Here is a 27,628-nt window from a genome sequence, read left to right on the forward strand (position 1 = left end):
GGAATAACCACAACTTGTCTACAGTCATTTTTTGAAGTAAAAATTGTGTTCCGTGGAAAAAAGTCTACTTCAGCTCATAACTCAAAATCACACAGATGCTTTTTCCTTGAGACATACTTCTGTATGCAGTAGAAGTGCTTTATGTGTTTATCACCACAAATTGAATGCATTTTGTCATACACAATATTTTTATAAAACTGTACTCGAAGTTCAAAATTTAATGAAATTAAATGAAACTGGCTTTAAAAAAAAATACAGCATGGGTGAAGGTGAAGAATACATGACTACTAGTACATTTTGATTCCGTTACCTTGATTGTAGCCAGCAGTATACGCAGTCTTACTTTTGTACTACAAGTGCAAATGTTAACATGTTGAAAAGGCAAATAACTTCTTTGTATTATTATGAAAATAGTTTTGATTTTGTGGACTCCTTGAAAGGTTCTTGTGAATTCACAGTTCACACTTTGAGAACTGCTGTAATTCAGGGTGATTGGATTTATATTGTGGATAAGGTATTGGAGAAGGCATCTCTGGGGAAATGATTTTTAAGCCAAGCAAAAGAAACAATTACACGTGAAGAAGTTTTGAAATAGGCAAAGGTATTCTTGTCATCAAGGAACTGCAAGACCAGTGTGCATAAAGTACTGAGATCCAAGGGGGGAAGAATAACACAAGAAGGGGCCAGTTGATATGAGACTTTAGAACCCATTTTAAGGATTTTGTATTTTATCCTCTGACCAAGAAAAGCCATTGAAAGACTTTTTAAGCAGGGAAGTGATATGATCTGATTCATGTTTTAGAAAGAGTACTCAGGCTGTTTAAGGAATTTTAAAAATTATACATTTAATTAAGTTCTTTCCCATATTTAGAGTTGCAAAGTGTTTTCCTATTACTAAAACTTTAATTAAAAACCGGAACTCAGGATGTAACTTAGATAGTAACTTGATTTTGATTCATATCTTTCAGAAAACCTTGCAGGGCAGAAAAAGAATGCCAAAAGGAATCTTCTTTGGGGCCACATGACATTTTATTCTTTAGTTAAAATATCTCCACTTAACCATGAAACACTAAAAAAATTACTTGTGTTCCATTATTTAGTATAAGTGGTTGAATATTTATGAGAACAGACACTCAGGTAACTCATGTGTTAGGTGTACAGACTATACTCCTCGTAGTAAGTAACTCCACAAATGTGGATTCTCTGGAGGTATTATTATATGTGAACTACATTTATTTCTGAAAGAATGCCTACTGATTTTTTTCTATTTTTTTTATATTAAAGGTTTCTTTTACATGTATGGCAACAGTGATTATATGCCAATATTTAAAATTTACTCTTTGAAGACAAAGAACTTTGTAATTAATTAAAGGGAGCAAAAGTGGCATTACTTCCAATGCCTATATTACATTTCTCTCCAAAATATTTGTATGGTCTTGGTGTTTAGGGATCTAGCAATCTAGGGGGAAAAATGCATTATCTTTTATTTACACTATTAATTGTCTTATAGCATATAGCTAACACAGAGACTCATTCTGAGATTACTACTTGTTCAATATCCAGTTTCTTTTTTCTTCTTTTCATTGATACCTAGCCTTTTTTGGTTTGTTTTTGGGTATATCACTTTTAAGGGTTTTATATTGATGGGACCTAAATCTCTTTTTTCCTATTATCTCTCTTAACTAAATGTGGAACTTCACTATGTTGCTTTTGGATGAGTTTCAACCTTTGGGTACACAGTTGGATAATCCAGACTGATGGGACCTCTTTTCCCCACCAGACTTTATCTTTTCATCTAGGTTGGGTCTGACAAAAAGGCAAGCAAGATGAATAGTCACGTATTAGAGGAGGCAGTTAGGCTTTCGAAGCTGAGCTCGGGTCTTTATTTCTGGAGTAACGCTCATCTTTTAGCCACTGTTAGAAGAACCTTGTTACACTTACCTATGAAATATATCTATGCCTAGATTGATTTTTAAAAGTCATTTCATATTTTAATTATATATTCTGAATTTCCCAGGAGTGTTCTGATTTTAAATATTCTATCTCTCTCTCTTCATAGAAATACATTCCTCAATCATAAAAATGCTTTTTTTTCTTACTTGATTCTTGATTCATATAATACCTATCCTTAAGCAAGTTTCCTAAGCACTGAGATTTACCATTTTCTATGTCCCTCATTAAACTTTAATTTAAAAAATGTGGTGATATTTATGTGCTGTTAAGATACGAGAACATAGTGGTATCTTTTGTTCATTTAGGAATCTATAGATCTGATTTTTTTTTTCTTAAATGGTTATTGAGTTGATCATAGAGATGATGACAAGAAGTGAGTATTAGCAGGGGAGGCGAGGAAAGGGATTATGTTTCTGACTAGAAATGGCCTGTGAATGAAGTCTTACATGTGGGCTCTGAGTGACATCTTGAGGATTGCAACATCTTCAGGAGATTTTGGGACTAAACTGAGAATCACCTTGTCCTTATCCACATCTTTCTTATCCACCCCCACCCCCCAACACCCCATATAGCAAGTAAGATATAGCTGACAATAGGTTAATTTTCTTAGCTGTAATAGAATTCTGTCAGAATAAATATATTGCTAAAGCACACATTCCTTGGCCTGCAAGTTTTTGATGTGAAAGAGATATAGCTCTGTGTCTCAGTCTTTGTGTTTTTGTCCATTAGATGAGCAATGAGTAGCACTTAATTTTCTAGGTATATAGCTTACATATATTCCTTTTTTTCTTATAGTTTTGGTTCTTTTGTGTCTGTAACTTGTGTGTGTGTGTGTGTGTGGTGGGGAAAGTTTAGTACATATGAATCTGGGAGAAACAGCGAAAATGGAGAGTTTGGAATTTAGATTGTAGAGATGTTTGAGATAAAATGAGAATAAGTTAATTTTACTCTTGATGTTAAGATAAAAGGATTGTAAAGATTTAAGCTACAGTTTAGCCCAGTTCTTTTCTTTAGCCTACAGTGCAAATAACACATAATTAAGTTTCTTTGTTTTTGAGAATGACTTCTACTTGAATGGGAACTGAGAAAGCTTATTACACAGAGTTCTTCTCAACAAGATGCCTTTTTTCTCTGCCATGGAAGAAATGTGGAAATAGCTTTAACAGAATGCTTCTTTGTAATGATATTTTGGATCTTTAGAATTTATACTTTTATGTATTTTTATTAATGTTGTAGGCAAGTTTAGAATTTGTTATTTTGAGATTTTATTTAATAGCTGAAATGTTTAAAATTCAATTAATACAGCTATTGAAAACCTCATGTATCCTAGCCATGTGATACAGAGGTGATTTTAAGCATAGTCGGTTGGTTTACTGTAGATAATCAGTAACTAGTATTCCCAGGTGTTAAATATGGTTCTTTTAAAGACCTTCCAACAAAAAAGATAGAGATAAGGAATTGAACTTAATTAACTGAGGAGCAAGTCATTGGTAGGAACATTAGTTTGCTAGTGCTGCCATAACAAACTACCATAAACTAGGTGACTGAAACAACAGAAATTTATTTTCTCACAGTTCCAGATGCTGGAAAAGTCCAAGATGAAGGTTTGGCAGGGTTGGTTTCTTAGGTTTCTTCCTTGGCTTGCAGATGACTGTCTTTCTGATGCCTCTTCACATGGTTGATCACCTCTCTGTACATGTGCACCCCTGGTGTCTCTTCCTCTTCTTATAAGGACACCAGTCATATTGAATTCAGGCCTCACGCTAATGACCTCATTTTAACTTAATCACCTCTTTAAAGACCTTATCTCCAAATAGGTTCCATTTTGAGGTACAGGGGTTGAGACTTCAACGTATGATTTCAAGAGAACACAGTTTAGCACATAACATTAGGTAATGAACTCAATCAAGGAAAACAATATTACATGTAATTTTTAAAAATTACTTGTTTTTTCCTTTTTATTTAATAAAGTTTGTGTAGAAGTGCAATTGTTCTGTGTTTTTTATTGTATACCTCCTAGCCGGAGAATTTTCATCCTTGGGCCTTCTCATCATGTGCCCCTTTCTCGATGTGCACTTTCCAGTGTGGATATATATAGGACACCTCTGTATGACCTTCGTATTGACCAAAAGAGTAAGTATATAGAAATTTTATAGCTTGTAAACAGCTGAAGTTTTTACAAATAGGAATTATAAGTTAATTTACAATTAAAAGTATGAATATCATAGTAATATTTGAATTGTAAAAATAAAATTTGTTATAACTAATCTGCAAAAAACAAAAACTAAGAAAGAAAATCTTCCATATGCCTAAAAGACAACTACAGTTTTTCTGCCAGCCACAAAAATCTGTCAGATCCGCTAGTCTTTGGAGTGTAGTGGTTACATTTATAATCAGGGAAGTACCATGTACTCATTGTACCGTGAGACAAGGAATTGGTACCCACAACAACTTGTTGAAACATTTTGGGCATGTTAGTCTTCCTCTGTGTATAACAGTTCCCTCACCGTAAATGGTAATGGTGATAATGACTTTATATCCTCATATATGATTTTTATGGGAAAAAAATTGAGACCGTAGTTGTGAAACTCTGCAAGAAGGGTGCCACATAAATCTTAAGTGCATTTTATTTTTAAGACATATCTGTTATTTTGATTTTTAAACAGAATTCTAGAAATTACAGTTTTTATTTAATCATGTCTCATTTTGTACATAATTTAAAAAATACCAAACAATACAGAGACTACTATAACAAATACTCATGTACTTATCATCCACACTTGACTCAGAATTTCCCCTCATCTGAACTCAATTTGCATTCCCAAAAGTAACCACATTCATGAACTTGGTGTGTATCCTTCCAGTTCATCAAATTATATTTTAAGTACGTTGAGTGTTTTTATTGTTTCAAGAAATTTTGCAACAAATTCTTCTGTAGAATGAAGGAAGCTATTTGCAGAGGAAATGATCACCTCTTTTTCTTTAATTTTTAGGCCTAAATTTTCATAATTTGGGGTTTTAAGTTTTATAGAGTATTAGCAATTTGTTGTTAGGCTATAGCTTATTAATGAAACTGGAATATTACTAGCCTTACTCCCTGGAATGGTTTTAGGGTACACATTTTTCAAATATTTAAAATGCTTTTAAAATTTTTATTTTTTTCTTCCAGTTCTATTGAGATATAGTTGACATACAGCACTACATAAGTTTAAGTTATACAACATAGTGATTTGACTTTACGTACGTCATGAAATGATAAGTTTAGCGAATATCCATCATCTCATATAGATACAAAATTAAAGAAATAGAAAAAAATATTTTTTTCCCTTGTGATGCGAACTCTTAGGATTTACTCTCAACAACTTATATATAACATACAGCAGTGTTTATTATATTTATCATGTTGTACATTACATCCCTAGTACTTACTTATCTTATTACTGGAAGTTTGTACCTTTTTACGACCTTCATTCCAATTCCCCTTTCCTCCGGGACACGCTTTATTTTTAAAACCTTGTTGAGGCATTCTGAAAATTTTGGTTTTGGATAGACTGGCAATGAGGAATGGAGGATTTTTAATCAGGTATAATTTTATAGAAAAAAAAGTCGTACTGTTATTTGTTCATTTCTTTGATATTGATAAACCCATTTAAGGATGTAGTTATAAAAATGCTGGTTTTGTTCAATGATAAAATAAAAATATTCTTATATCTTTTTTTACATATTTCATCATTTTCTTGCTATATATTGATAATATCTAGTTTTAAGTGTAATTCATCAGAAGGATCTGAATTACTAAATCATTTAAAAATTTTAAGATTATTTAAGGCATGGTACTGTGGTAAATTTATATTCCAGTCTATACCACGAGCTTAATTTTTAATGTTGAGGAAAATAGCATTCTCAGTAGGAATTTTCTTTTCTTATCTTAGTATGACAGGAACCTGAGGTGTAAAACAATGTCTGTACATTGTATTAAAAAACAAAGCAAAATTCAAAAACTATATTATTAACCTCATGAGTAAGTAGACCAGGGGATTTTTCCATATTTCAGTAAGATTTCTAATCAACTGTTCTTGTTAGTATCTACTGATTGAATAAGGTCAAGGATAAGCTTAGACTCAGAGGTGATTTTAGATATAATGAAAGGAACTGATGAAAAATTTAAATTATTATTTTTTATGGAACTATGTAACATAAGAAAGTGCTGAATAAATCATTACGTGTCTTACTGTTTTGTCTGGTATGTAAGAAGCTAGTTGTTTTTTCCTTTTTTTTAGACTAAAAATGGAGAATATTATATGGTGCTTTTTGTCTCTTGCCAAAGCATGTAGTTTTGTGTTACTGGATAGAGTCTCACAGGGTAAGGATATACATTAATATATTTGTTTTACTATATTTTGAAATCTCTAGTTTACGGAGAACTGTGGAAGACAGGAATGTTTGAACGAATGTCTCTGCAGACAGATGAAGATGAACACAGTATTGAAATGCATTTGCCTTATACAGCTAAAGCCATGGAAAGGTATATTAATTAATATAAGAAATCCCAGAGAAATCATGGATATTAATTTCTTTGGAATTATTTTAACTAGGGTGAGACAATCATTAGGGTAAAGAGATTTTAAAATTTTTGTTGAAATGAAATAAAAATTTGGGATTAGATTTTCTGAATGTGGATTGAAGTTGGTTTTGAGTAGTTTGCCTATGAAGGCTTAATGTGTAAAGTGACATGGTTGTCTTATTAGGTAGAAATATTAAAAGAAAAAAACAACAACAACCCGTGTGTGTGTGTTTGTGTGTATTGATTTGCCTGTTATCTTATTCATTATACATTCATTTATCTCAGAGTAACAATTACATTCTTTCATGTTACAGTGCTATAAGTAAGTAATCATAAAATTTTAGATTTGGAAGTAACTTTGGAGGTAATTTATTTCAGCCTTCTCTATTATAAAAGAGATTATTGTATAATAATATATAATAATTATCTAAATATAATATAGATCTGTTATAAAAGAGATCTCTTTTATAAAAAGTGCTTGACAGATTCTTATTTGGTACCTGCTAAAAGGTCTTCTAGTGATAGGGTGTTCACTAGACTATAAGTAGAGTGAAGACAGGGACAATATCTATTTTGTTTTCCACTTAATACCCCAGTGCCTAGCACAACGCCTGTCACGTAATAGTCAATTTATTTTGGTAAAATGAAAGAATTGTTTTAAGAGCTTTCTTTCTTCTTTTAGGGCAGTATTCAAATTAGGAAGTTTTCCTTTTATAGGTCACATTTCTCTAATTTTTTCAACCATTTCCTTTATATGGACTTAATATTCCATATGTAGTTTGACCAGTTCTAAATATGGTGAGATTATTTCTTCTCTGGTCCTCATTACTGTATTCTCTTAGGAAAATAAGTAGTGCATTATAGGTTTTCAGTAAATATTTGTTAATTAAATGCATTAATGTAGTCTGAGATTATCTAAGCAGTTATTATGCTGATATGGCTTACCTTACTATTGTCTGATATACTTGTGGTCAGCTCAAACCCCAAGGCTTTTTTATACTGTTAAGCTGGATTATTTCTCCTCTTGTACTTTTGTGGTTGATTTCTTTTTAACCCTAAATGTGTTTGTCTCTTCAGTTACTTCTGTTTAATTTTTCCATGTTGCTTTTATTCCATTATTGCAGTTTTGGGGGTTATTTCCACTCTTAATTCTGTTATCAAAGTATTATTTACTTCTCTCAGTCTTATGTTATCCACATCTTTTCACAGTGATAACTATGAGGAATTACATAAACCTGAAGAAGTTAAATTATAAGCAGTATAATTTTAGGTTAATTGTTTTAATACATTCTAATTCTTTAGAAGTTATTAAACCAATATAGGCTGTTTAATTTTTGGAATCCTAGTGTAATCAGAACATCCCATTCTTCAACTACATAGGACAGTAGAAAACTTTAGTTATTTGCTGAAATGTTTGCATATTTTGTCATGAGAAAATATATTTTAGACTTAGTAAATTTCAATACAATAGGACCAATAAACTGCCAACAGTATCCTTAAGGAAGCTTTAGTAAAATAACATTTTTGTTGTTATTTCAAAAGTAAAACAGGCATAATGTGGAAATTTAGGAAAATAGAAATTTGAAACCAGTGAACAAAATTTTTGTTCATAATTTCCTATTAAATAGTGTTAAATAACCACTTTTAAGTATATCACTTCTCAAGAAAACCTTCCCTACATCTCAGATTACATTAGGATTCCTAATACTGACTCTTAGAAAGTACCCAGTACTTTTCCTTTGTAGTCTTTGCTGCACTAACTACCTGTATCAGTCATTCATTACTGAGTAACAAATTGCCTCAAAGCTTAGTGACTTAAAATCATAACTATTTTATTGCTCACAATTTTTGGATCAGGAGTTTAAGTAGGGAATACCTTGCTCTGGTCCACAAGATACTGACTGAGATGGCTGGAGTGGGCCTTGAGGATCCAAGATGGCCTTAGTGCTGGCTTTTACTTGAGACACCTCATCTGTTCTCTAGATGGCCTGTTTGTTTACCAACCAGGGCTTTTCTATTTTCTTGGTTTCTCTCTAGAAGGATAGTCTGGATTTCTTTACATGGTGATTCTGGATAACAAGAGAACAAAACCAGAAGTTTCTTGGCCCATTAAGGCCTAGGCCTGAAACTACATAGTATCATTTCAACTGCTTTTTGTTTTTCAAAGGAGAAATAGATGCCACCTCTTGATAGGAGGAGTAGCATATGTGTACAGGAGTAGGAGGAATTGTTGGCAGCCATCTTTGCAGATGGACTACCGCAATTCTTCCTCTGGTGGACAATCCCCATTTCTCCAACATGGAGGACACCCCCAGCTCTCCTAAGATGCCCAGAAATCTCATCCAGTTATGACCTCAGGTTCAAAGTCCATTATCTTATGATCTGTGTTAGGTTGGGATATGGATGAGGCTCCTTGGGTGTAGCTCTTTCTGATTTGGATACCTGTGAACTAAGAAGGCAAGTCTCCCTCTCACCCTCCCAATACACTCAATGTACAGTTTTGAGACAAGGACAGTAAAGCACAATAGTTACTTCCGTTGCAGAGTGAAAGAATGGGAAGCATGTAGTAGTCTCTGGTCCAAAGCAATTCTGAACTCTAACCAGGAAATAGAAAATATCCTTGATTATGGCTTGGTTCTGTCTTCTGATAGTGGCTTCATAATTCATTACAGATGGTTCCTGACTTACGATGGTTCCACTTAAGATTTTTTGGCTTTTTGATGGTGTGAAAGTGATACACATTAAGTAGAAACTGTACTTCGAATTTTGAATTTTGATCTTTTCCCAGGCTAGCAATGTGTATGCTTACTCTCTCATGTTTCTGGGCAGTGGCAGTGAGTCGCAGCACCCAGGCAGCCTCGTGATCACAAGGGTGAACAACCAGTACACTTAAAATCCTCTGTACCAAGACAACCATTCTGTTTTTCATTTTCAGTACAGTATTCAATAAATTACATGGGAGATTCAACACTTTATTATGAAAAGGCTTCGTGTTAGATGATTTGCCCAACAGTAGACTAATGTAAATGTTCTAAGCACATTTAATGTATGCTAGGCTAAGCTATGATGTTTAGTAGGTTAGGTGTATTAAATGTATTTTCAACTGACAATGGGTTTATTGAGACTTAACCCCATTGTAAGCTGAGGAAGACCTGTATTGTTCTTAGCTCTTGACTGGATCCTTTCGGCTCTTGGCTCTCCTCTCTGAGTCATTTTTACTTTTCCATAAGAAATGGGCCTTGTTTGCATCTAAGTAGCAGTTTTAGTCTGCTTCATGTATGTGACAGTTTAAGACCCTAAAGGCCTCTTTTCATTTGGAACAGTGTTTTGATTTGTTTTTTAGTACAAACTGATTGAACTCCATTAAACAGTTTGTGGGTTTCCTATACATCAGATTATAAGTGCATTCCATTAGACAAAAGTCGCATCCACAATTCTGTCTGAGACAGGATTCTTACTACTTTGGATCTCAAGTTAGGGGCCTGGAGTTTCTTAGAAGCCCTTTTACCTGCCTGAGAGAGTATACAAGCACTGTCTTAAGTCTTCCTGAGGTCCTAATACATTTTACAGATGCATTTTGATTTGATGCCTCTGAGCCCATGTTCTTGGTAGCACTGTGGATTTGATCTTTGTCCTTATGCTGTTTCTTTGACAGTCTTTTGCTATCTATAGAGGCTAGTGATGAGAAACAGTTATTTTCCAACCAAGCAACTCCTGTTTGTAAATATTTCTTTTAAATTCTGCTTATAATTCTTCAGCTCATGTTTTTCTTCTTGTACCTTCTCATACTTGGCTATAAAGAAGCCATTGACACTTTGAATATTTTGTCTGGAAATCTTCTTAGCTATATCTGTGGATTCACTATGTGTATTTTTAATCTTCTAAGTTAGGTCATGTGACAGTTATGCTAATTGCTCTCCCAGTAAATAATATGGATAACCCTATTTCTAGCCTCCTATAGCAGTGTCCTTACTGCTCGTCCAGTTTCTAGGCTCCTTGTTGCCCTTTCAACTTCCACCTATCTCTGTGTCCGCAAAGCCAATATTATATTTTTTAGGTTTCTCTTACAGTAATACACTTTCCAGGTACCATTTTTTGGTCTCAGTTATCTATTGCAGCATGGCATATCACCTTAAAGTACCTTTTTTTTTTTTTTTGCTTATGATTCTTTGGGCTAGAAATTTGGTCAGGGATGAGTGGCAACCAGTCATCTCTGTTTTATCTGCTGCCAGTTGAGACAGGTTGACTTAGGCTAGATGTTCCAAGGTGCTCTCACTTTCTGTTTGGGGCTGTGATTCAGGTTGTCTGCGGGGCACCTTAGTTCTCATCTGGGTGCTATCTACACTTGTTACTCTTCCTTCAGGGCCTGTCTCTACACATGGTTTCCCTTTCCTGCTGGACTATCCTGAAGTACATGGCAGTTCAGGGTAACAAGAAAGCAAGTAGAAACTTCTAGGCCTCTTAATATTTAGGCTCGGAACTGTCACAGTATCACTTATGTTGCATTCTGCTTGGCAAAGTAAGTTGGAAGGCTAGGTTCAAAGGGAAGGAGAAATTGGCTCTATACCTAATGGGAGGAGTGGCATGAGCATTCAGAAGTGGGAGGAATTTTGGTGATTATATTTGTAGACAACCTACCACAGTAGCACTGGAGTTAAATAGCTCTTTATCTCCCTTCTCTGGTACTTACCTAACCTATTCCCTACTCCAGGGCAGCTAGTCTACCCTGTATCTTCTGTACCCATCTCAGTACCTGGTACACAAAAGGATCTCAATAATTAATTGTTGAATAAATTAATAACAATCTATTTTTAATACTTTTATTAAATATTTTTCCAAAAATGAGATCAGATTTTTTTTATTAACTGCTTTTCATATCATGAACCTATTTCCATGTCATTTTTTTAACTCCTTTTTATTGGGTATACATAGGACTTTCTAGTATACATCTCTGTAATACTTCAATTGATCATTTAATTTTTTTTTTTTTTTTTTTTAATGAGGATCTTGAATCAGATGCGTATGTTTTGATTGATTGATTGATTGATTGATTTTGGCTGTGTTGGGTCTTCGTTTCTGTGCGAGGGCTTTCTCCAGTTGTGGCAAGCGGGGGCCACTCTTCATCGCGATGCGCGGGCCTCTCACCGTCGCGGCCTCTCTCGTTGCGGAGCACAGGCTCCAGACGCGCAGGCTCAGCAGTTGTGGCTCACGGGCCCAGCCGCTCCGCGGCATGTGGGATCTTCCCAGGCCAGGGCTCGAACCCGTGTCCCCTGCATTAGCAGGCAGATTCTCAACCACTGCGCCACCAGGGAAGCCCGATCATTTAATTTTAAAACTTTTCCCTCATTTTTCACTACTATAAAAAATTATTACAGGTTAAACAATTAAATATCTAAGATATTATTTATAATTCTCTGTTATTTTAAACAGATTTTAAAATGATATTCATTAGAGGTTATAGAGGAGAAAACATAAAATGACCCATAATCCCCTTGCTCAGTTAATTCTGTTGACATTTAAAAAATGGATGTACATGGTTTAAAAGTGTAAACAACATCAAGAAGTACAAAATGAGCAGTGAAAGCCTCTTTGCTTCTCCTCAACCAGTGTTTACTGACAGTAAAAATTATTATAGATATGCCAACATATATGTATGCATATATGTTTGTGTATATACAATATATGTATAAGATTTATACATACACATGGTTTTGTGAAAATTAAAACATGTAAATAGGAGATGATATCTTAAGTATTTTATTCTGATCCTTTTTCCATATATTATCTTTACGATTGAAATTCATAGTTTTTAGTATTGCATATAATTGCATTTGAGAGAGTTAAGTTCGGATATGTAGAAATCGTCTATCTTGCAAAAAACTGTTCACTCTTAAAATTAACAACATGATCCCACCTCTTCTTTTTCTTTGCATTTTACTCTGGTCAGTTATCTTTCCCCCCCTTTTATTCCTTTCTCTATATCATTCCCATTTACTCTATTTACAGTTTATAAATTTTTAATTGATTTCTGGGGTAATTTACATACTGTAAAATATGCTCTTTATGGCATAGAAGTCTATGAATATTGATAAATGCAGAGTTGTAAATATTCACCACTGTCAAGATACAGAACAATTCCTTTGCCCTAATTTCAATGCTTTTTTTGTTCAGAAAAATGTGCAACGTAAATAGAGTTCTTTAGTAACTTTCAAAGTGTTTGAGAAATATGACCCTATAAAAATGTTCATGTTCACTGTAAAAATATCATTATTATCTTTTTAGCCATATAATGCTTTTTGTTACTACTAATATTTTCGAACATGGACAACTTGAAAGCACAGTACCGTGTATTTAAATCTGTTTCATCTTATGTTTTAGGTTCTAGCCAATCTTAGAAATTCACCATGGTTAGGATTTGGTAACTTAGTACTTATACCATTATATATATTTAGAAAATCTTGATTTTGTATAGTTTATCCAGATTGTTAAACCTAATTCTTGTAATTCATGTGTTTATTTGTATTAATTATATTTTTGGGTTCCCTGAGTGAGAATACTGTCAGATGCCTTGTATGGTATTAATTACTATTAACTAAACATTTTTTCTATTTGTAACATCTTATACTAGTATAATACATTTGTGATAATTGATGAACCAATATTGATACATGATTATTAACTGAAGTTCATAGTTTAATTAGGGTTCATTCTTTGTGTTATATAGTTTATTGGTTTTGCCAAGTGCCTCATGTCATGTATCTACCATTATAGTACCAGTTAAAATAGTTTTACTGCCCTAAAAATCCCCCGTGCTTTACCTATTCGTCTTCTCCCCCCTCTCTACCTCCATCCAACCCCTGGTAACTGCTGATCTTTTTACTGTCTTCATAGTCATATAGTTTCTAGACTATCATGTAGTTGGAATCATGCAGTATGTAGCCTTTTCAGGTTGGCTTCTTTAACTTAGTAATATATTTTCAAGATTCCTTCATGTCTTTTTACGGCTTGGTAGCTTATTTTTCTTTATGTTGAATAATAGTCCGTTTTATGGGTGTATCACAGTGTATCCATTCACCTATTAAGAGATTATTGATATACTTGGATTAATATCTGTTATATTTGTTACCATTTTCTGTTCATTGCCCTTGTTCTTTATTTCTTTTTTGTCTTCCCCTCTTTTTCTTCTTGCTCAGGTTTTAATTGAGCATTTAATATGAGTTCATTTTCTTTTCTCTCTTTGTATATTGATTATACTTCTTTTTACTTTGTTTAGTGGTTGCTTTAAAGTTTGCAACATACATTTGCAACTGATGCAAGTGTACTTTCAAGTAACACTGTACTGATTCATGTAGTGCAAGTATCTTATAACAGAGTATTCCCGATTTCTCCTTCCTGTCCCTTATAACATTGTTATCATTCATAATAAGCTATAATTACCAAACACATTATTGCTATAATTATTTTGAACAATTGTTATCTGTTAGATCAATTAAGATAAGAAAAATAAAATGAAATAAATGAAAGATGTTATTTTACATTCTTTTATCCCTCTCTAATGTGCATCCTTTCTTTTATGTCGATATGAGTTTATGACCTATATCATTTTCCTTGTCTCAGAAGGACTTTTTAGCAGTTTATAGCTCTGATTTTATTTTATTTATTTTAAAATATTTATTTATTTATTTGGCTGTATTGGGTCTTAGTAGTGGCGCGCGGGTTCTTCTCTAGATGTGGTGCGTGGGCTCCAGAGCACACGGGCTCAGTAGTGCGGTGCTCAGGTTTAGTTGCCCCGCAGCATGTGGGATCTTAGTTCCCCAACCAGGGATCGAACCCACTTCCCCTGCATTGGAAGGCGGATTCTTAACCACTGGACCACCAGGGAAGTCCGTGATTTTATTATTTAAAACTTGCTATTTTGGGTTGGAAAAAGGATTTCTTTTCCTTTACCTTTGTCACCTTCTCAGGAATACACAAGAGACTCCTTTTCCAATGTTTCTGTTAATCGCAGATTAAGAATAATGTATTTTATTCATGGGGAGTAATTAAGTAGGCTAGTAAACAAAACTCATTTTGGCCCATAATCGTAACTCCCCCCTGTCTTCAGTTTTACTAGTTATTGATGTAAAGATTTGATTGTTTTTAAGATGACATTTACTCTCAAAATTTAAAAATTTTGGTTAATCTGAATTTTTCCGGTATTAGCAGAGTTGCCTAATTGTGCAAGGAATGATAGGTGATACAAAATAAGTTAATAGGGCTTCCCTGGTGGCGCAGTGGTTGAGAATCTGCCTGCTAATGCAGGGGACACGGGTTCGAGCCCTGGTCTGGGAAGATCCCACATGCCACGGAGCAGCTGGGCCCGTGAGCCACAATTGCTGAGCCTGCGCGTCTGGAGCCTGTGCCCCGCGACGGGAGGGGCCGCGATAGAGAAAGGCCCGCGCACCGCGATGAAGAGCGGTCCCCGCACCGCGATGAAGAGTGGCCCCCGCTTGCCGCAACTGGAGAAAGCCCTCGCGCGAACCGAAGACCCAACACAGCCAAAAATAAATAAATAAATAAATAAATAAATAAGAAAATCCTTTAAAAAAAAAAATAAGTTAATATTGTGTGTTTCCTCAGCATATAGTCTAGTAGGAGAGATAACTGTATATAAATAAATGTAATATAATTCAAAATGTAATAAGTACGATTGAAGAGTTTATAGGAACAGAAAAGGGGGATGTAGGTGATAGCTGAGTTAGGGGGGCACAGAAGGCTTTGTAGAGAAGGTGATATTTGAGTGGACTTTGAGGATGGCTATAATTTTCACAGAATGGGGCAGAATTTTTGAGGGAAAGGGAGTACTGTAAATACAAAGTATAGGAGTAAGAAAGCCCAGGGCTTATTTTAAGAACAGAAAATTATTCGACTTAGCTTGCAGGAGTTGCAGAAGGCCGAGCTAGTAACTGAGGTCTGTCTGTAGATGTTTTTTGTTTGGCCTGCATAGTTAGAAAAAGCTTTTTCACAGATATGAATGTTTTTAGTTGGATATTGGTCCTGCCACTTCCTGTTATCTTATACCTTATCCGACTTTTCACACATATATGATACCAACGTGGGACTGGAGACATTTGAATAGGTAACTTTGTAGAGGTGTAGAGTAAGAGGGCCAGGATTAGAAAGTTGGAAAGTAGGTTGGGACAGGATTATGAAGGGCATTGAATGTCATTTTAAGATATTTGTATTTCATTCCATGAATGGTATAGAGCTAGTAAAAGTTCCTCAGCAAAAGAGGGAGATGATTAGAACTTGACTATAAGAGTATTATTCTTTGATGGCGTGATGGTACTGTGAAGGATGGATTAGAATTGGAAGAGGTTGGTAGAAATAGTTTAGAAATCGCGGGGGCTTTGAACTAAGGTAGTGGTGGATAGGGTAGCAGACTGAGCAGATTATGGGAGACATTTAAAGGTTAGAATGAGCAAAACTTGGTAAATATTTCTATGTGGGAGAGTAAGATAATTTTAAGGCCTAAGAGTGTACAATTATCAGAGATGGTAAAGCTGTTAAGTTTTAGGTGTAAACCCGGGTGTAATTTTAGGAGAGCATAGGGCATGGAAATGTTGACTTGTTTCTCTCAAAATACTAGAATGTCTCTATAATTCTGACAGCAGACTTGGGCCAATTTATCATAGGACTCTTGCTTCAAATGGTTGAGTTTCCAAAACAGAGTTTAGTACGATTCTCTGGTACCTGAAATATGCCTGCTCTTGTAAAGCCTTTCTAATCAGTATTCCTACTGGAATGGAAATTCAGAAAGATATAACCTTTGAAATTAGTTTTGATAATCTCATTAGATTCACTTACCTGATCCAACAGTAAAGATTTATAATGACTTAAATGGTAATTTTAGTTGTCATTGACAGCTAGTTTACCTTCTCCCTTTTCCCTTTTCTTCCCCTTCCCCAGTTTCACTTTTTCGTGAACATAGAAGTTTCCTTTTGAGTATTACCTGTATCCGGAAGAGAGCATTTTTTAGAATTATAGATAGAACATGGAGAATCTCTGGAATAATAAGTACAAATTCTTTGTTGGTCGTAATGGAATAATTTTAGTTTCTATGACCATGAAAAGGATGAGCAAGAGATAGCATAAGACATTTGAGAAGATTGGGATGTATTTTATTTTTATCAGAGTAAAGATTTTTTGTATTTACATATGTTTTGTCCTCTTTTTTCCCTATGAATATTTTCTGTCTAAAAGAGGAGAGGAGAGTAAATTATATAGTGATATTATTGTGGCAACAGCCTCAGCACCTTAGGGATAAGAATAATTTTTCTTCTGACTGACTTAGTTATCATTTATTTATTTATTTGGTTGCACTGGGTCTTAGTTGCAGCAGGCGGGTCCTTAGTTGTGGCTTGCCAGCTCCTTAGTTGTGGCATGCAAACTCTTAGTTGCAGCATGCGTGTGGGATCTAGTTCCCCCACCAGGGATCAAACCCGGGCCCCCTGCATTGGGAACACGGAGTCTTAACCACTGCGCCACCAGGGAAGTACCTATGATTTTTTTTAATTCTCACCTGAGAAGCTCTGGACTGCTTCTAAAATCTTTGGGAAGTTGGAACAATTTGTATAGAAAAGAAAATTCTCATGTTCATCAGTGTTGTTCAGGGGAGAAGTATTCAGATTAATGCCATAGAAAGAATAAGCAAATAACTATTTGTATACAGTATTTCATCTAGTTTAAAATGTCATCAATTTTAAGATTTCAGTTACTTATATACCACTAATTAAGTAAAAACACTGCCATTTAAATTGTTTTCTTATCACTTAGAATATTCATATTAGAGTTCACATTTTTTCCTTCTGATGAGGACTTTTAAGATCTACTCTTAGCAAGTTTCGAATATTCAATAGTGTTATTAACTATAGCATTAACTGTAGAACTATGTTAGCTACAAATTCACATTTTTATGTTAGAATTTTTACATTAGAATTTAGACTTTTTGTGCTCTGTACCATTAAGAGCATTGGTGATACGGTGATATTGCTTTTTTGAAAAAATATTTATTTATTTATTTATTTGGCTGCACTGGGTCTTAGTTGCGGCACGTGGGGTCTTTGTTCCAGCACGTGGGATCTTTTAGTTGCGGCACGTGGGACCTTTTAGTTGTGGCATGCAGGATCTTTAGTTGCGGCATGTGGGATCTAGTTCCCTGATGGGCGATCGAACCCGGGCCCCCTGCATTGGGAGCGCGGAGTCTTAGCCACTGGACCACCAGGGAAGTCCCGATATTGTTTGTTTGGTTTTTTGTTTGTTTTTTAAAGAATTTTATTTATTTATTTATTTATTTATGGCTACATTGGGTCTTTGTTGCTGCGCGCGGGCCTTCTTTAGTTGTGGCGAGCGGGGGCTACTCTTCGTTGCAGTGCGCAGGCTTCTCATTGTGGTGGATTGTCTTGTTACAGGGCACAGGCTCTAGGTGCGTAGGTTTCAGTGGTTGAGGCACGTGGGCTCAGTAGTTGTGGTGCACAGGCTCTAGAGTGCAGGCTCAGTAGTTGTGGTGCACGGGCCTAGCTGCTCCGTGGCATGTGGGATCTTCCTGGAGCAGGGCTTGAACCCATGTCCCCTGCATTGGCAGGCAGATTCTTAACCACTGCACCACCAGGGAAGCCCATATTGTTTGTTTTTAAAGAGAGTGCTTCACTATTGGTTCTGGGATTTCAATTCTTGTTTGTTACACATCTTGGATATAGTAATTTTCTGCAGCACGGGTTAAGGTATAGGACAGAAAAAGAAGGGATAAAACTTTCATCTACATTACTAAAGTGCTCACAAGAGTTTTGCAAGGTAGATTTTATTAACTCTGTTTTTACTGATGACAGTTGAGGCTTAGGATAGGGTAAGTAGCCTGGTGCAAGTAGCACAGTTTGCAATTGGCAAAGATGGATTTTCTTTCTTTCTTTCTTCTTTTTTTAACAGTTTTATTGAAGTTTGAAGTATAAGTTATATCTTGTAAAACTCATCCACATAAGATTATAGCTGACTGATTTCTGATAAATTTATAGATTGTGCAGACATCTCACAATCTAGTTTTAAAACAACATTTTTTAAAAAATTTTATTTATTTATGTATATATGTATGTATGTATTGGCTGCGTCGGGTCTTCGTTGCTGCGCGTGGGCTTTCTCTAGTTGCGGCGAGCGGGGGCTACTCTTCGTTGTGGTGCGCAGGCTTCTCATTGCAGTGGCTTCTTTTGTTGCGGAGCACGTGCTCTAGGCATGCAGGCTTCAGTAGTTGTGGCGTGCGGGCTCAGTAGTTGTGGCTCGTGGGCTCTAGAGCACAGGCTCAGTAGTTGTGGTGCCTGGGCTTAGTTGCTCCGCGGCATGTGGGATCTTCCCGGACCAGGGCTTGAACTCGTGTCTCCTGCATTGGCAGGCGGATTCTTAACCACTGAGCCATCAGGGAAGCCCTAAAACAACATTTTTATCACTCAAAAAAGAAACCTTGTGTCCATTTGAGGGCAATTCTTGCTCCCATTCTCAATCTCAGGCAACCATTTACCTTCTTTCTTTCTCTATAGATTTGTATTTTTTGGAAATTTTAAATAAATGGAATCATACAAAATATAGTCTTTTGTGTCTGTCCTTTTTCACTTAGCATACTGTTTTTGAGATTCATCCATGTTGCGGTATGTATCCATGGTTCATTCTTTTTATTGCCAAGTAGTTATTTCATTGTATGAGTATGCCACATTTTGTTTAACCATTCACCAGTTGATGGACATTTGGATCATTTTTATTTTTGGCTATTAGGAATAATGATATAAACATTCTTGTACAAGTCTTTATGTGAACATATGTTTTCATTTCTCTTGAATAGTTACTCGGAAATGGAATTGCTGAGTCATATGATAAGTCTGTGTTTAACTCTTTTAGAAACCGCCAAACTGTTTTTCAAAGTGATGGCACTGTTTTATATTCCAGAAACAATGCATGAGGGTTCTGTTTCTCCACGTTCTGGCCAGTACCTGTTATTGTCAGTCTTTTTATTACAACCATTCTGACAGATGTGTAGTGTAACCTCATTGTGGTGTTAATTTGCATCTCTCCAGTGACTTATGAAGTTGAGCAACTTTTCATATGATTATTAGTCATTCGTGTATCTTCTTTTGTCAAATGTCTATTCATATATTTTGCCCTAGTTTTAATTTGATAATTTATCTTTTTACTGAGTTACAAGATTTTATATATTCTGGACACAGGTTTTTTATTCATATATATGATATGCAAAGATTTCCTCCCGTTGTATGGCTTGTCTGTTAGTTTTCTTAATAGTGTCTGTTGAAGAGCAAACATTCTTGATGAATTTTTATCTTTTTTTTTTTCTTGTATGGATTCTGCTTTTGAATCCAGGGTCACATAGATTTTCTCTTCTTGAGTGTGTTCTGCAGACCATATCTGGCCCACAGCTTGTTATTGTAATGTTTTATCGGAACATAGTCACACCCATTCATTTACCTAATGACTATGGCTGCTTTCTCTTTACAGTGACAGTTGAGTAGTTTCTACAGATATTGTATGGCCCAGAAAACCTACAGTATGGCCCATTTCAAAAGATGTTTGCTGAACCCAGTTCTAGATGTGTTACGGTTTTAGCTTATAGTTGTGGCTATTATCCAGTTTGTGTATGGTATGAGGTAAAGGTCTGAGTTCACTTTTTTCCTATGGATACGCAATTATCCCAGTACCATTTGTTGAAAAGTCTATCCTGTAAGTAATGAGTCATTTTCTTTTTGCTGCTTTCAAGATTTTCTCTTTGTCTTTGATTTTCATCAGTTTCATTATGTTGTACCTAGGTGGGGGATCTCTTTATACTTACCTACTTTGGGTGTGGAGTTTTTTTTGATCTGTAGATTAATGTTTTTCGTGAAATTTGGAAAGTTTTCAGCCATTATTTTTTTCTAATACTTTTACTGTAACTTTTCTGGGATTCCCATTGTGTGCATCCTCGTATGTTTGATGTTGTATATATTAAGCATAGTTTCCTTTATTTCTTTGAACATATTTATAATAACTTTTAAAATCTTTTGTCTGCCAAATCTAATATCTGGTCCCATTTGGATACAGCTTCTACTTCCACCCCACCCCCACCCTACCCCCAAGAGTGGGTCACGGGTTCCTTTTTCTTTGGCTCACAATTTTTTTCTTGAAACTGGACTTTTTACGTATTGGATTGGCCAAAAAGTTTGTTTGTGTTTTTCCATAAGATCTTACAGAAAAACCGGAATGAACTTTTTAGCCAATCCAATAGTATATTATAGCAACTTTATTCTTTTTTTTTTAAACTGTTTATTTTATATTATAGTCAATTAACAATGTTGTGATAGTTTCAGGTGTACAGCAGAGTGATTCGGTTATACATATACATGTATCTATTCTTTTTCAAATACTTTTTCCATTTAGGTTGTTACATAATATTGAGCAGAGTTCCCTGTGCTATACAGTAGGTCCTTGTTGGTTATCCATTTTAAATATAGCAGTGTGTAATGTCAGTCCCAAACTCCCTAACTATCCCTCCCCTCTACCCTTTCCCCCTGGTAATCATAAGTTTGTTCTCTAAGTCTGTGAGTCTGTTTCTGTTTTGTAAATAAGTTCATTTGTACCATTTCTTTTTAGATTCCACATATAAGCGGCATCATACAATATTTCTCTTCCTCTGTCTGACTTACTTCCCTCAATATGACAATCTCTGGGTCCATCCATGTTGCTGCAAATGACATTATTTCATTCTTTTTAATGGCTGAGTAATATTCCATTGTATATATGTACCAACCCTTTATCCATTCCTCTGTTGATGGATAGTTAGGTTGCTTCCATGTCTTAGCTATTGTAAACAGTGCTGCAGTGAACATTGGGGAGCATGTATCCTTTCGGACCATGTTTTTCTCTGGGTATATGCCCAGGAGTGGGATTGCAGGATAATATGCTAGCTCTATTTTAGTTTTTTAAGGAACCTCCATATTGTTCTCCATAGTGGCTGTACCAATTTACATTCCCACAACAGTGTAGGAGGGTTCCCTTCTCTCCACACCCTCTCCAGCATTTATTGTTTGTGGATTTTTTGATGATAACCATTTTGACTGGTGTGAAATGATATCTCTTTGTAGTTTTGATTTGCATTTTTCTAATAATTAGTAATGTTGAACATCTTTTCATGTGCCTCTTGACCATCTGTATGTCTTCTTTGGAGAAATGTCTGTTTAGGTCTTCTGCCCATTTTTTATAGCAACTTTATTCTGATTTTATTAATTTTTTTCTGCAGGTGGTAGTGATGGTGGTGGTGGTTGTTTCATTCATTAATTTTTTTAAAAGTAACTTTCGTGGACTCTATATGTGGAATTTGTCTCTCTCACAGTATTTGGCTACTGATATATCTCCTTAGCTTTTAAAAAATTCTTATTTATATTTTTTACCCTGGCTTTCTAGAGTTCACCCCTGTATCTGCACTGCTTAGTGCCTAGCTACTGTTTGTTTGGAGGTTGTGCTTAAACATGTTGAGGCTGTATACCTTTCACCCTCTGCTGCTGGATTGTGTATGTTTTGGGGAGCACATATGAAATTTTCAAGTTTGCCTCCTTTTGCTTTCTGTTGGATCTTCTCTGGTCTCCCTGTGCATGTGTGGAGGTTTCCAGTCAGCCAGGGATGTGTAAGAGCTTGGTGTCTCTCAGGTTTCCACTTACCCTTGTGCTTGCTCTCACCCTCCCAATTACCTGGCATTTGGCGAGAGCTTAGGGCCTTATGGACCTCCCCTGCACACATGTGCTGCCTCCTGTTCAGCCAGGGCACCATCAGGGCATCTCCTCAGAATATATGAATTTATTCAGTCCCGATATGGGTCTCTCCTTTCCCAGATCTCCCTGTTAGATTTCTAGGTAGTCCTCAGGTTTGTGGCTTGCCTCAAATGATATGGTAATTTCAGGCTACAAAAGCTGCAGGATTTTCTGTTTCTTGCTGGGTGTGGGTATTCTGCTCTCTACTCCAAATCAAAGTCAGCTTCCTTCAGCGGTGAAGCTGCTGGTTTTCACAGGCAATCTCACCTTGCTTTCACCATAATGTTGGTGGAGCAGGGGAGGGAGATAGAGTCAGTTCCTGGTAAGATGCTAGAGTCAGTTCCTGGTAAGATGCCAGACTTCCACTGTTCTTCCCAAGAAATCAGTTTATTTTTCATGAATAAACTCTTCTCACTGTGTTTTTTGCCCTTGGTTGATGTCCAGAGCACAAAATGGTTGGTTTTTTTGACAGTTTTATAATTGTTATTTGAGGGCGAGATTTTATACTCCTTCACTAGGGAAGACCAGCTTCACAACTTGGATTCTAAAACCTAGGAATATTACATTTCAAAGCCAAATGCTCTTTTCTCTAAGTCATGCTTTGTGGGGATAGAGAACAACAAGCAATTTTTTACAAAGAGAAATAACAAAGAGGTGGATGGATGAATCTTGATTCAGAGCTTAGATTTCTAAGTAGTATTAGACTTTTACCTCTGTATAGATAGTTCAGACAGGTTAATTGAATAGTTTGGCGGCTGTTATGGAGAGGAGATGTGTTGTTTGCTCAGAGTGAAGCAACTATTGTTGACAAAGTACTTTTCTTGTAGTATTCCTTACTTCGTAACAGTTTTATGAAAAGGGTATTGTAATTATGATCATTTTACAAATAATATAAATTTTTAGGTTGGTAACTTACCTATGCTCTCAACATTTATTTGTATGTGATAGAGATAGTACTGAGCCCATTTCTTCTGACTTCTTGTTTTTTATACTCTATATAACTGCTTCCCTACTATGTCATAATTACTTGCAGACTCTTTAATGATCTTAGTGTATTTATTTATGTAGGTAGTACTTGAAGTTAGAACAATTCATAACAATCTTCTTGAATTTTTACTAGAGCTCAAATTCTTTTCTTTCATATGATAATCACTCTTAACTTACTGAAGAGCCCCTATTCGTTCATGCAGTTGTTAAGCAAAGTGGTAAGAATCAGAGAAAGAGATATCCCATGGCAGCTTCCTCTGCCAGCTTCCTCTTTTTTTCTTACTCCATAGATGCAGATTCTGCCCAAGAAGCCCCTGCATTGCAGAGGGACTGGAGATCTGTATGATCTGTTTATTTCGCAATTGACAAGGGTAAGGGGGCCTTTTTGGGGGAGGCGCTTGGGTGCCCTGAATTTAGCTTTATGAAGCTGAGCTAACATTTATTTTGGTAATACTTAAACCTAGTATTTTTACAGACCCTTTTATGAATTCTGTTTGTCCTACATCAATTAAGTGCCGGATTATCATATTAAAAAGCATTTATTACGAATGATTTTTTTTAAAGTCCTGTTTAGAACAAGTCAGACAAACATGATTCATACTTCTAAAATTCCAAATCTGGGATCCTTTAGAATATAAATAATATTGAATATATGTAAACAAAATTTCACTACAATGAAAAATTTAAAAGGTCTGTTTCTGTAGCCCGTCACAGTTATTCTTAATTAATCTGCTCTGTTCCTTTTCCATAAATCTTTCAATCTATAGAGTGAAAAAGGGACTTGTGGATATGTCATAAACATTGTGGATGGGCGTGGCGTCTTTTTCTTGCTGCTAGAAATTAATATCTATTTCCTTGAATTCTATGTCCACCCTAGATGCCAGTGAAATTTGAGTTGTATCTTCAGACTGTCCTGTATCTGTTTATTAGTATAGGAGTAAGGTGCATTTGGTGAATCTTACGGGAGCCAAGATAAGTTTTGTAGGTCTCACTTGGCAGGTTTATAGAACAAGTGCCAGAAATGGTGGTATTTATAACCGGATAGAATTAAAATAAGTGAGGAAGAATTTAATACTCTTTTAAAATTACAGAAGCATTGGGCAGAGATGATTGTAGCTTTTATGGGTAGTTGAGAAGACTTGACTTGGTGTTGGTTTGATGGGCTTATTTTTATATTAGAGGATATTATTAGTAGTAAAATAGCTTTGTTTACCTAAAGAAGTATTGTACATTTCTGTAATTTAAATAGATATTTTTAGTATTCTGTACTTCATATTTTTAAATGGTTTTCTTTAAACATTATAGATTTTAAGAATTCAGCAATATTATGTATATTATCCATTCCATTATTAATAAATGTTCCACTTTTTAGTGCCAACACATTGGAAAACTATTTTTATTCTTATATTTCTTAAATGACTTTTTTTTTTTTTTTTTTTTTTTTCTGTTTTCTTTAAGCCATAAGGATGAGTTTACCATTATTCCTGTATTGGTTGGAGCTCTGAGTGAGTCAAAAGAACAGGAATTCGGAAAACTCTTCAGTAAATATCTAGCAGATCCTAGTAATCTCTTTGTGGTTTCTTCTGATTTCTGCCATTGGGGTAAGTTCTAGATTTTAACATTTCATGGTAGATATTATGCACTTGTGGTTAAAGGTATCTTTTCATTCTAAGCTCTGATTTTCAGTTCTTTGTCACTTTCGGTGGAAAGTTTTGCTTTTAGCAACAATGTTTAAAGGTGAATAAAAAAAGTCTTTTGGTCATTTAAAAAGGATGAGATTGTAATAGGGGATTATGGATACATTTCCAAAGGCGACTGGTACAATTGGATTCACACTGTGAGGGCATCCTTGCTTAGACACTTAGGTTAGTGGGAGTTAAGATTTTTTTAACCCCATTTCCAGGTAGAGTTGTGGGGTAGATTCTCTGAAGTTAAATTTTTGGTGGATAAAACAAATGTTCTTTAGACCGTAGAAGAGCACTGTGTGCTATGCAAGTCCTTTCCCACATTTCCTTTTTTGTAATTAGTCTTTTCTTCTTTCTTTTTTTTCCTTTGGTGCTTAATTTTTGCCCATAGTTGCCATCAGTTTAGAGCTACCCTCCAAAGGTTGTAACATGTTAGCTATTAGCACTGTGGTCTAAATTGGTAATGGTTCATAAGGGTAAGGACTCCTAAGAGATTTTTGTTATTATTGTGAATTAAAAGAATAAGGAAGCTTCACAGTGAATAGATCATAAAGGAAGTGAGACATTTATGGATGCCTTGTTTAGTAAATTTTGTTTTTTGAATTCTTTGGATACAATTTGTTCTCATTTATCCATTACTGTTGTAGAATATTTCTGAATCCTATTCCTTTTAGGACATCTCTTTGACTCATTTATTTTAACGGTTTAAGGATGCCATTATCTGTTCATTCTTCAGTTATTTCTTTGATTATAATAAAAACATAAGGCACAACACCATAAATTTTCAGATACAGAATGGCCAGAAAAACATCCTTAATGAGATATAGGGAGCCCTGGCTTTTACATGTCTTATCATTGATTGCCGGAGTTGATTCAACATTTATCAGGCCTGGATAGGCTGGTTTCTTCTTCTCTTACCTCATGCTGCACTATGCATGGCCTTGAGATTTCGGTTCAAGAGAACCATCCTCCCTAATGGTATAGATAAGTATTTTTGTTTAAGGCACTGATTTCTCAGCTGGGGCTGACTGTCCCCCCAGGAGACATTTGGAAATGCCTAGAGACATTTTTGGTCATCACAGCTGGGGTGGGGAAGGAGGTGGGGATGCTATTGGCATCTAAGGAGTAGAGTCCAGGAAAGCTGTTAAATAAACATCCTACAATGCACAGGACAGCCCCCCACATCAAAGCATTATCCTGCTCCAAATGTTGATAGTGCTCAGGTTGGAAGCCCTGGATTAGGGTATGCATGTAGCTCTGCTACCTTGTCAAACTCCTTAAGAGGCTCTCAGGGTTCTTTAATAACGAATCTATTTGCTAGTTGGTTTGCTACCTTTGGCAGAAGTTATTTTTTATGGATATAAGTATATTACTTAGATCTGAGTAGGTAGATGCTTGAAAGAGTTCTTTTCTTGGGAACTTTGAAGTTTAGTAATAAAACTAGGGAGTATCATGATTAAAAAAAAGGTTATTTTACTTAGTATTATGAATTTGTGTTGATAATAAAGCATGTTTTAGAAATTAAAAGTTCCTGAAGCATGTGTCCCCTCCCTCTTCACTTTTAATTAAGGCTCTTATGAATCATTTAAAATCACTTTTATGATTTAAATAATTCGCTCCCCTGATAGTGTTCTTCAGGGCCCTCCCTCAAGGTTGGCAGCACGTACAACCACAGCATAAATCCACATAAAACATGAGTAGATGTTTTAATATTGCTCTTTTATGTGGACTCATCCTTTTTACCTCATTGATGATTATAAAGCAGATCCTAAGCCACTACTATATTTAAGTAGAATGTTGAGAGAAAAAGATGAATTTTGTCTTATATTCTATCTAGGTCCTCAGAAAATTATTTAGGCCATTTGATCTCCTGATTTCTTGAAAATTTTGGAATTTAAATTGCAAGATAGAATTTTTTGGTGATAATTACAAAAAAGAACTCAAAATTTCCAGAGGTTGATAAATGTTAGCTATGGGAATCATCTAGAGACTAAAACATATTTATATTTACATTTGGTGATTAAGTAATGGAACTTTTCCAAGTGTTTATTTTTTCAGTATCACTATCACTAACAATATTCATTAAGTGCTTACTTTGTACTTATGGAAAGCACTGTACTAATTCTTGTTAGGAAATTTGATGGAGGTTTGGGAGTAAGTGGAAAGAGTTACATGGACACTATTCCAAAATTGTTAGACTCCTTTCTACAATAGTAATAGTAACTGTCATTTTTGTAAAATAAGCTTCATTTTCTATTTTATATGCCTGTTGAAATAATATGAATCATTGGCTAGTTATGGGTTAAACTGTGGTTACTTAGAAATTGTTTCATATTTTTCAAATTCATGCTTTAGTGGCATTGATCATCTTTCCTCAATTAATGAGGGGTATATTTCCATCTCAAAAATCTAGCTTTCTCTCATGACAATAATACTTAGTAGTTTCTTCTTCTTGTTTTAAAGATGCTGTGCAGATTGATCTTACCATACTAAATAATGATGACACTGAATTCTAAATCATTTCACAGGAAGGATTCATTTTCTCAAGTACTCAGAGATCTTAGAAGTTTCATTGAGTTAGGCTCTTAACACACTCCACATTTCTGAATAGCTGGTTTTTGAAG

The 27,628-nt window shown here is 35.2% G+C and overlaps 1 protein-coding gene across 3 annotated transcripts in view; it reads left to right on the forward strand.

Annotated features, from left to right (window-relative positions):
- The window catches only part of MEMO1 (mediator of cell motility 1), a 148,262-nt gene that overhangs the window by 90,236 nt on the left and 30,398 nt on the right, over positions 1–27,628 (forward strand). The window contains exons 4-6 of one of the 3 annotated variants that reach the window (XM_057558060.1): positions 3,974–4,086; positions 6,367–6,478; positions 24,778–24,920. In XM_057558060.1, the coding sequence (XP_057414043.1) occupies positions 3,974–4,086; positions 6,367–6,478; positions 24,778–24,920 (368 nt within the window). The remainder of the gene's footprint in view (positions 1–3,973; positions 4,087–6,366; positions 6,479–24,777; positions 24,921–27,628) is intronic. The other 2 variants (XM_057558062.1, XM_057558061.1) reach the window with 2 other exon arrangements.

This window comes from Balaenoptera acutorostrata, chromosome 12 (genome assembly GCF_949987535.1).
Source record: "Balaenoptera acutorostrata chromosome 12, mBalAcu1.1, whole genome shotgun sequence".
Lineage (NCBI taxonomy): Eukaryota > Metazoa > Chordata > Mammalia > Artiodactyla > Balaenopteridae > Balaenoptera > Balaenoptera acutorostrata.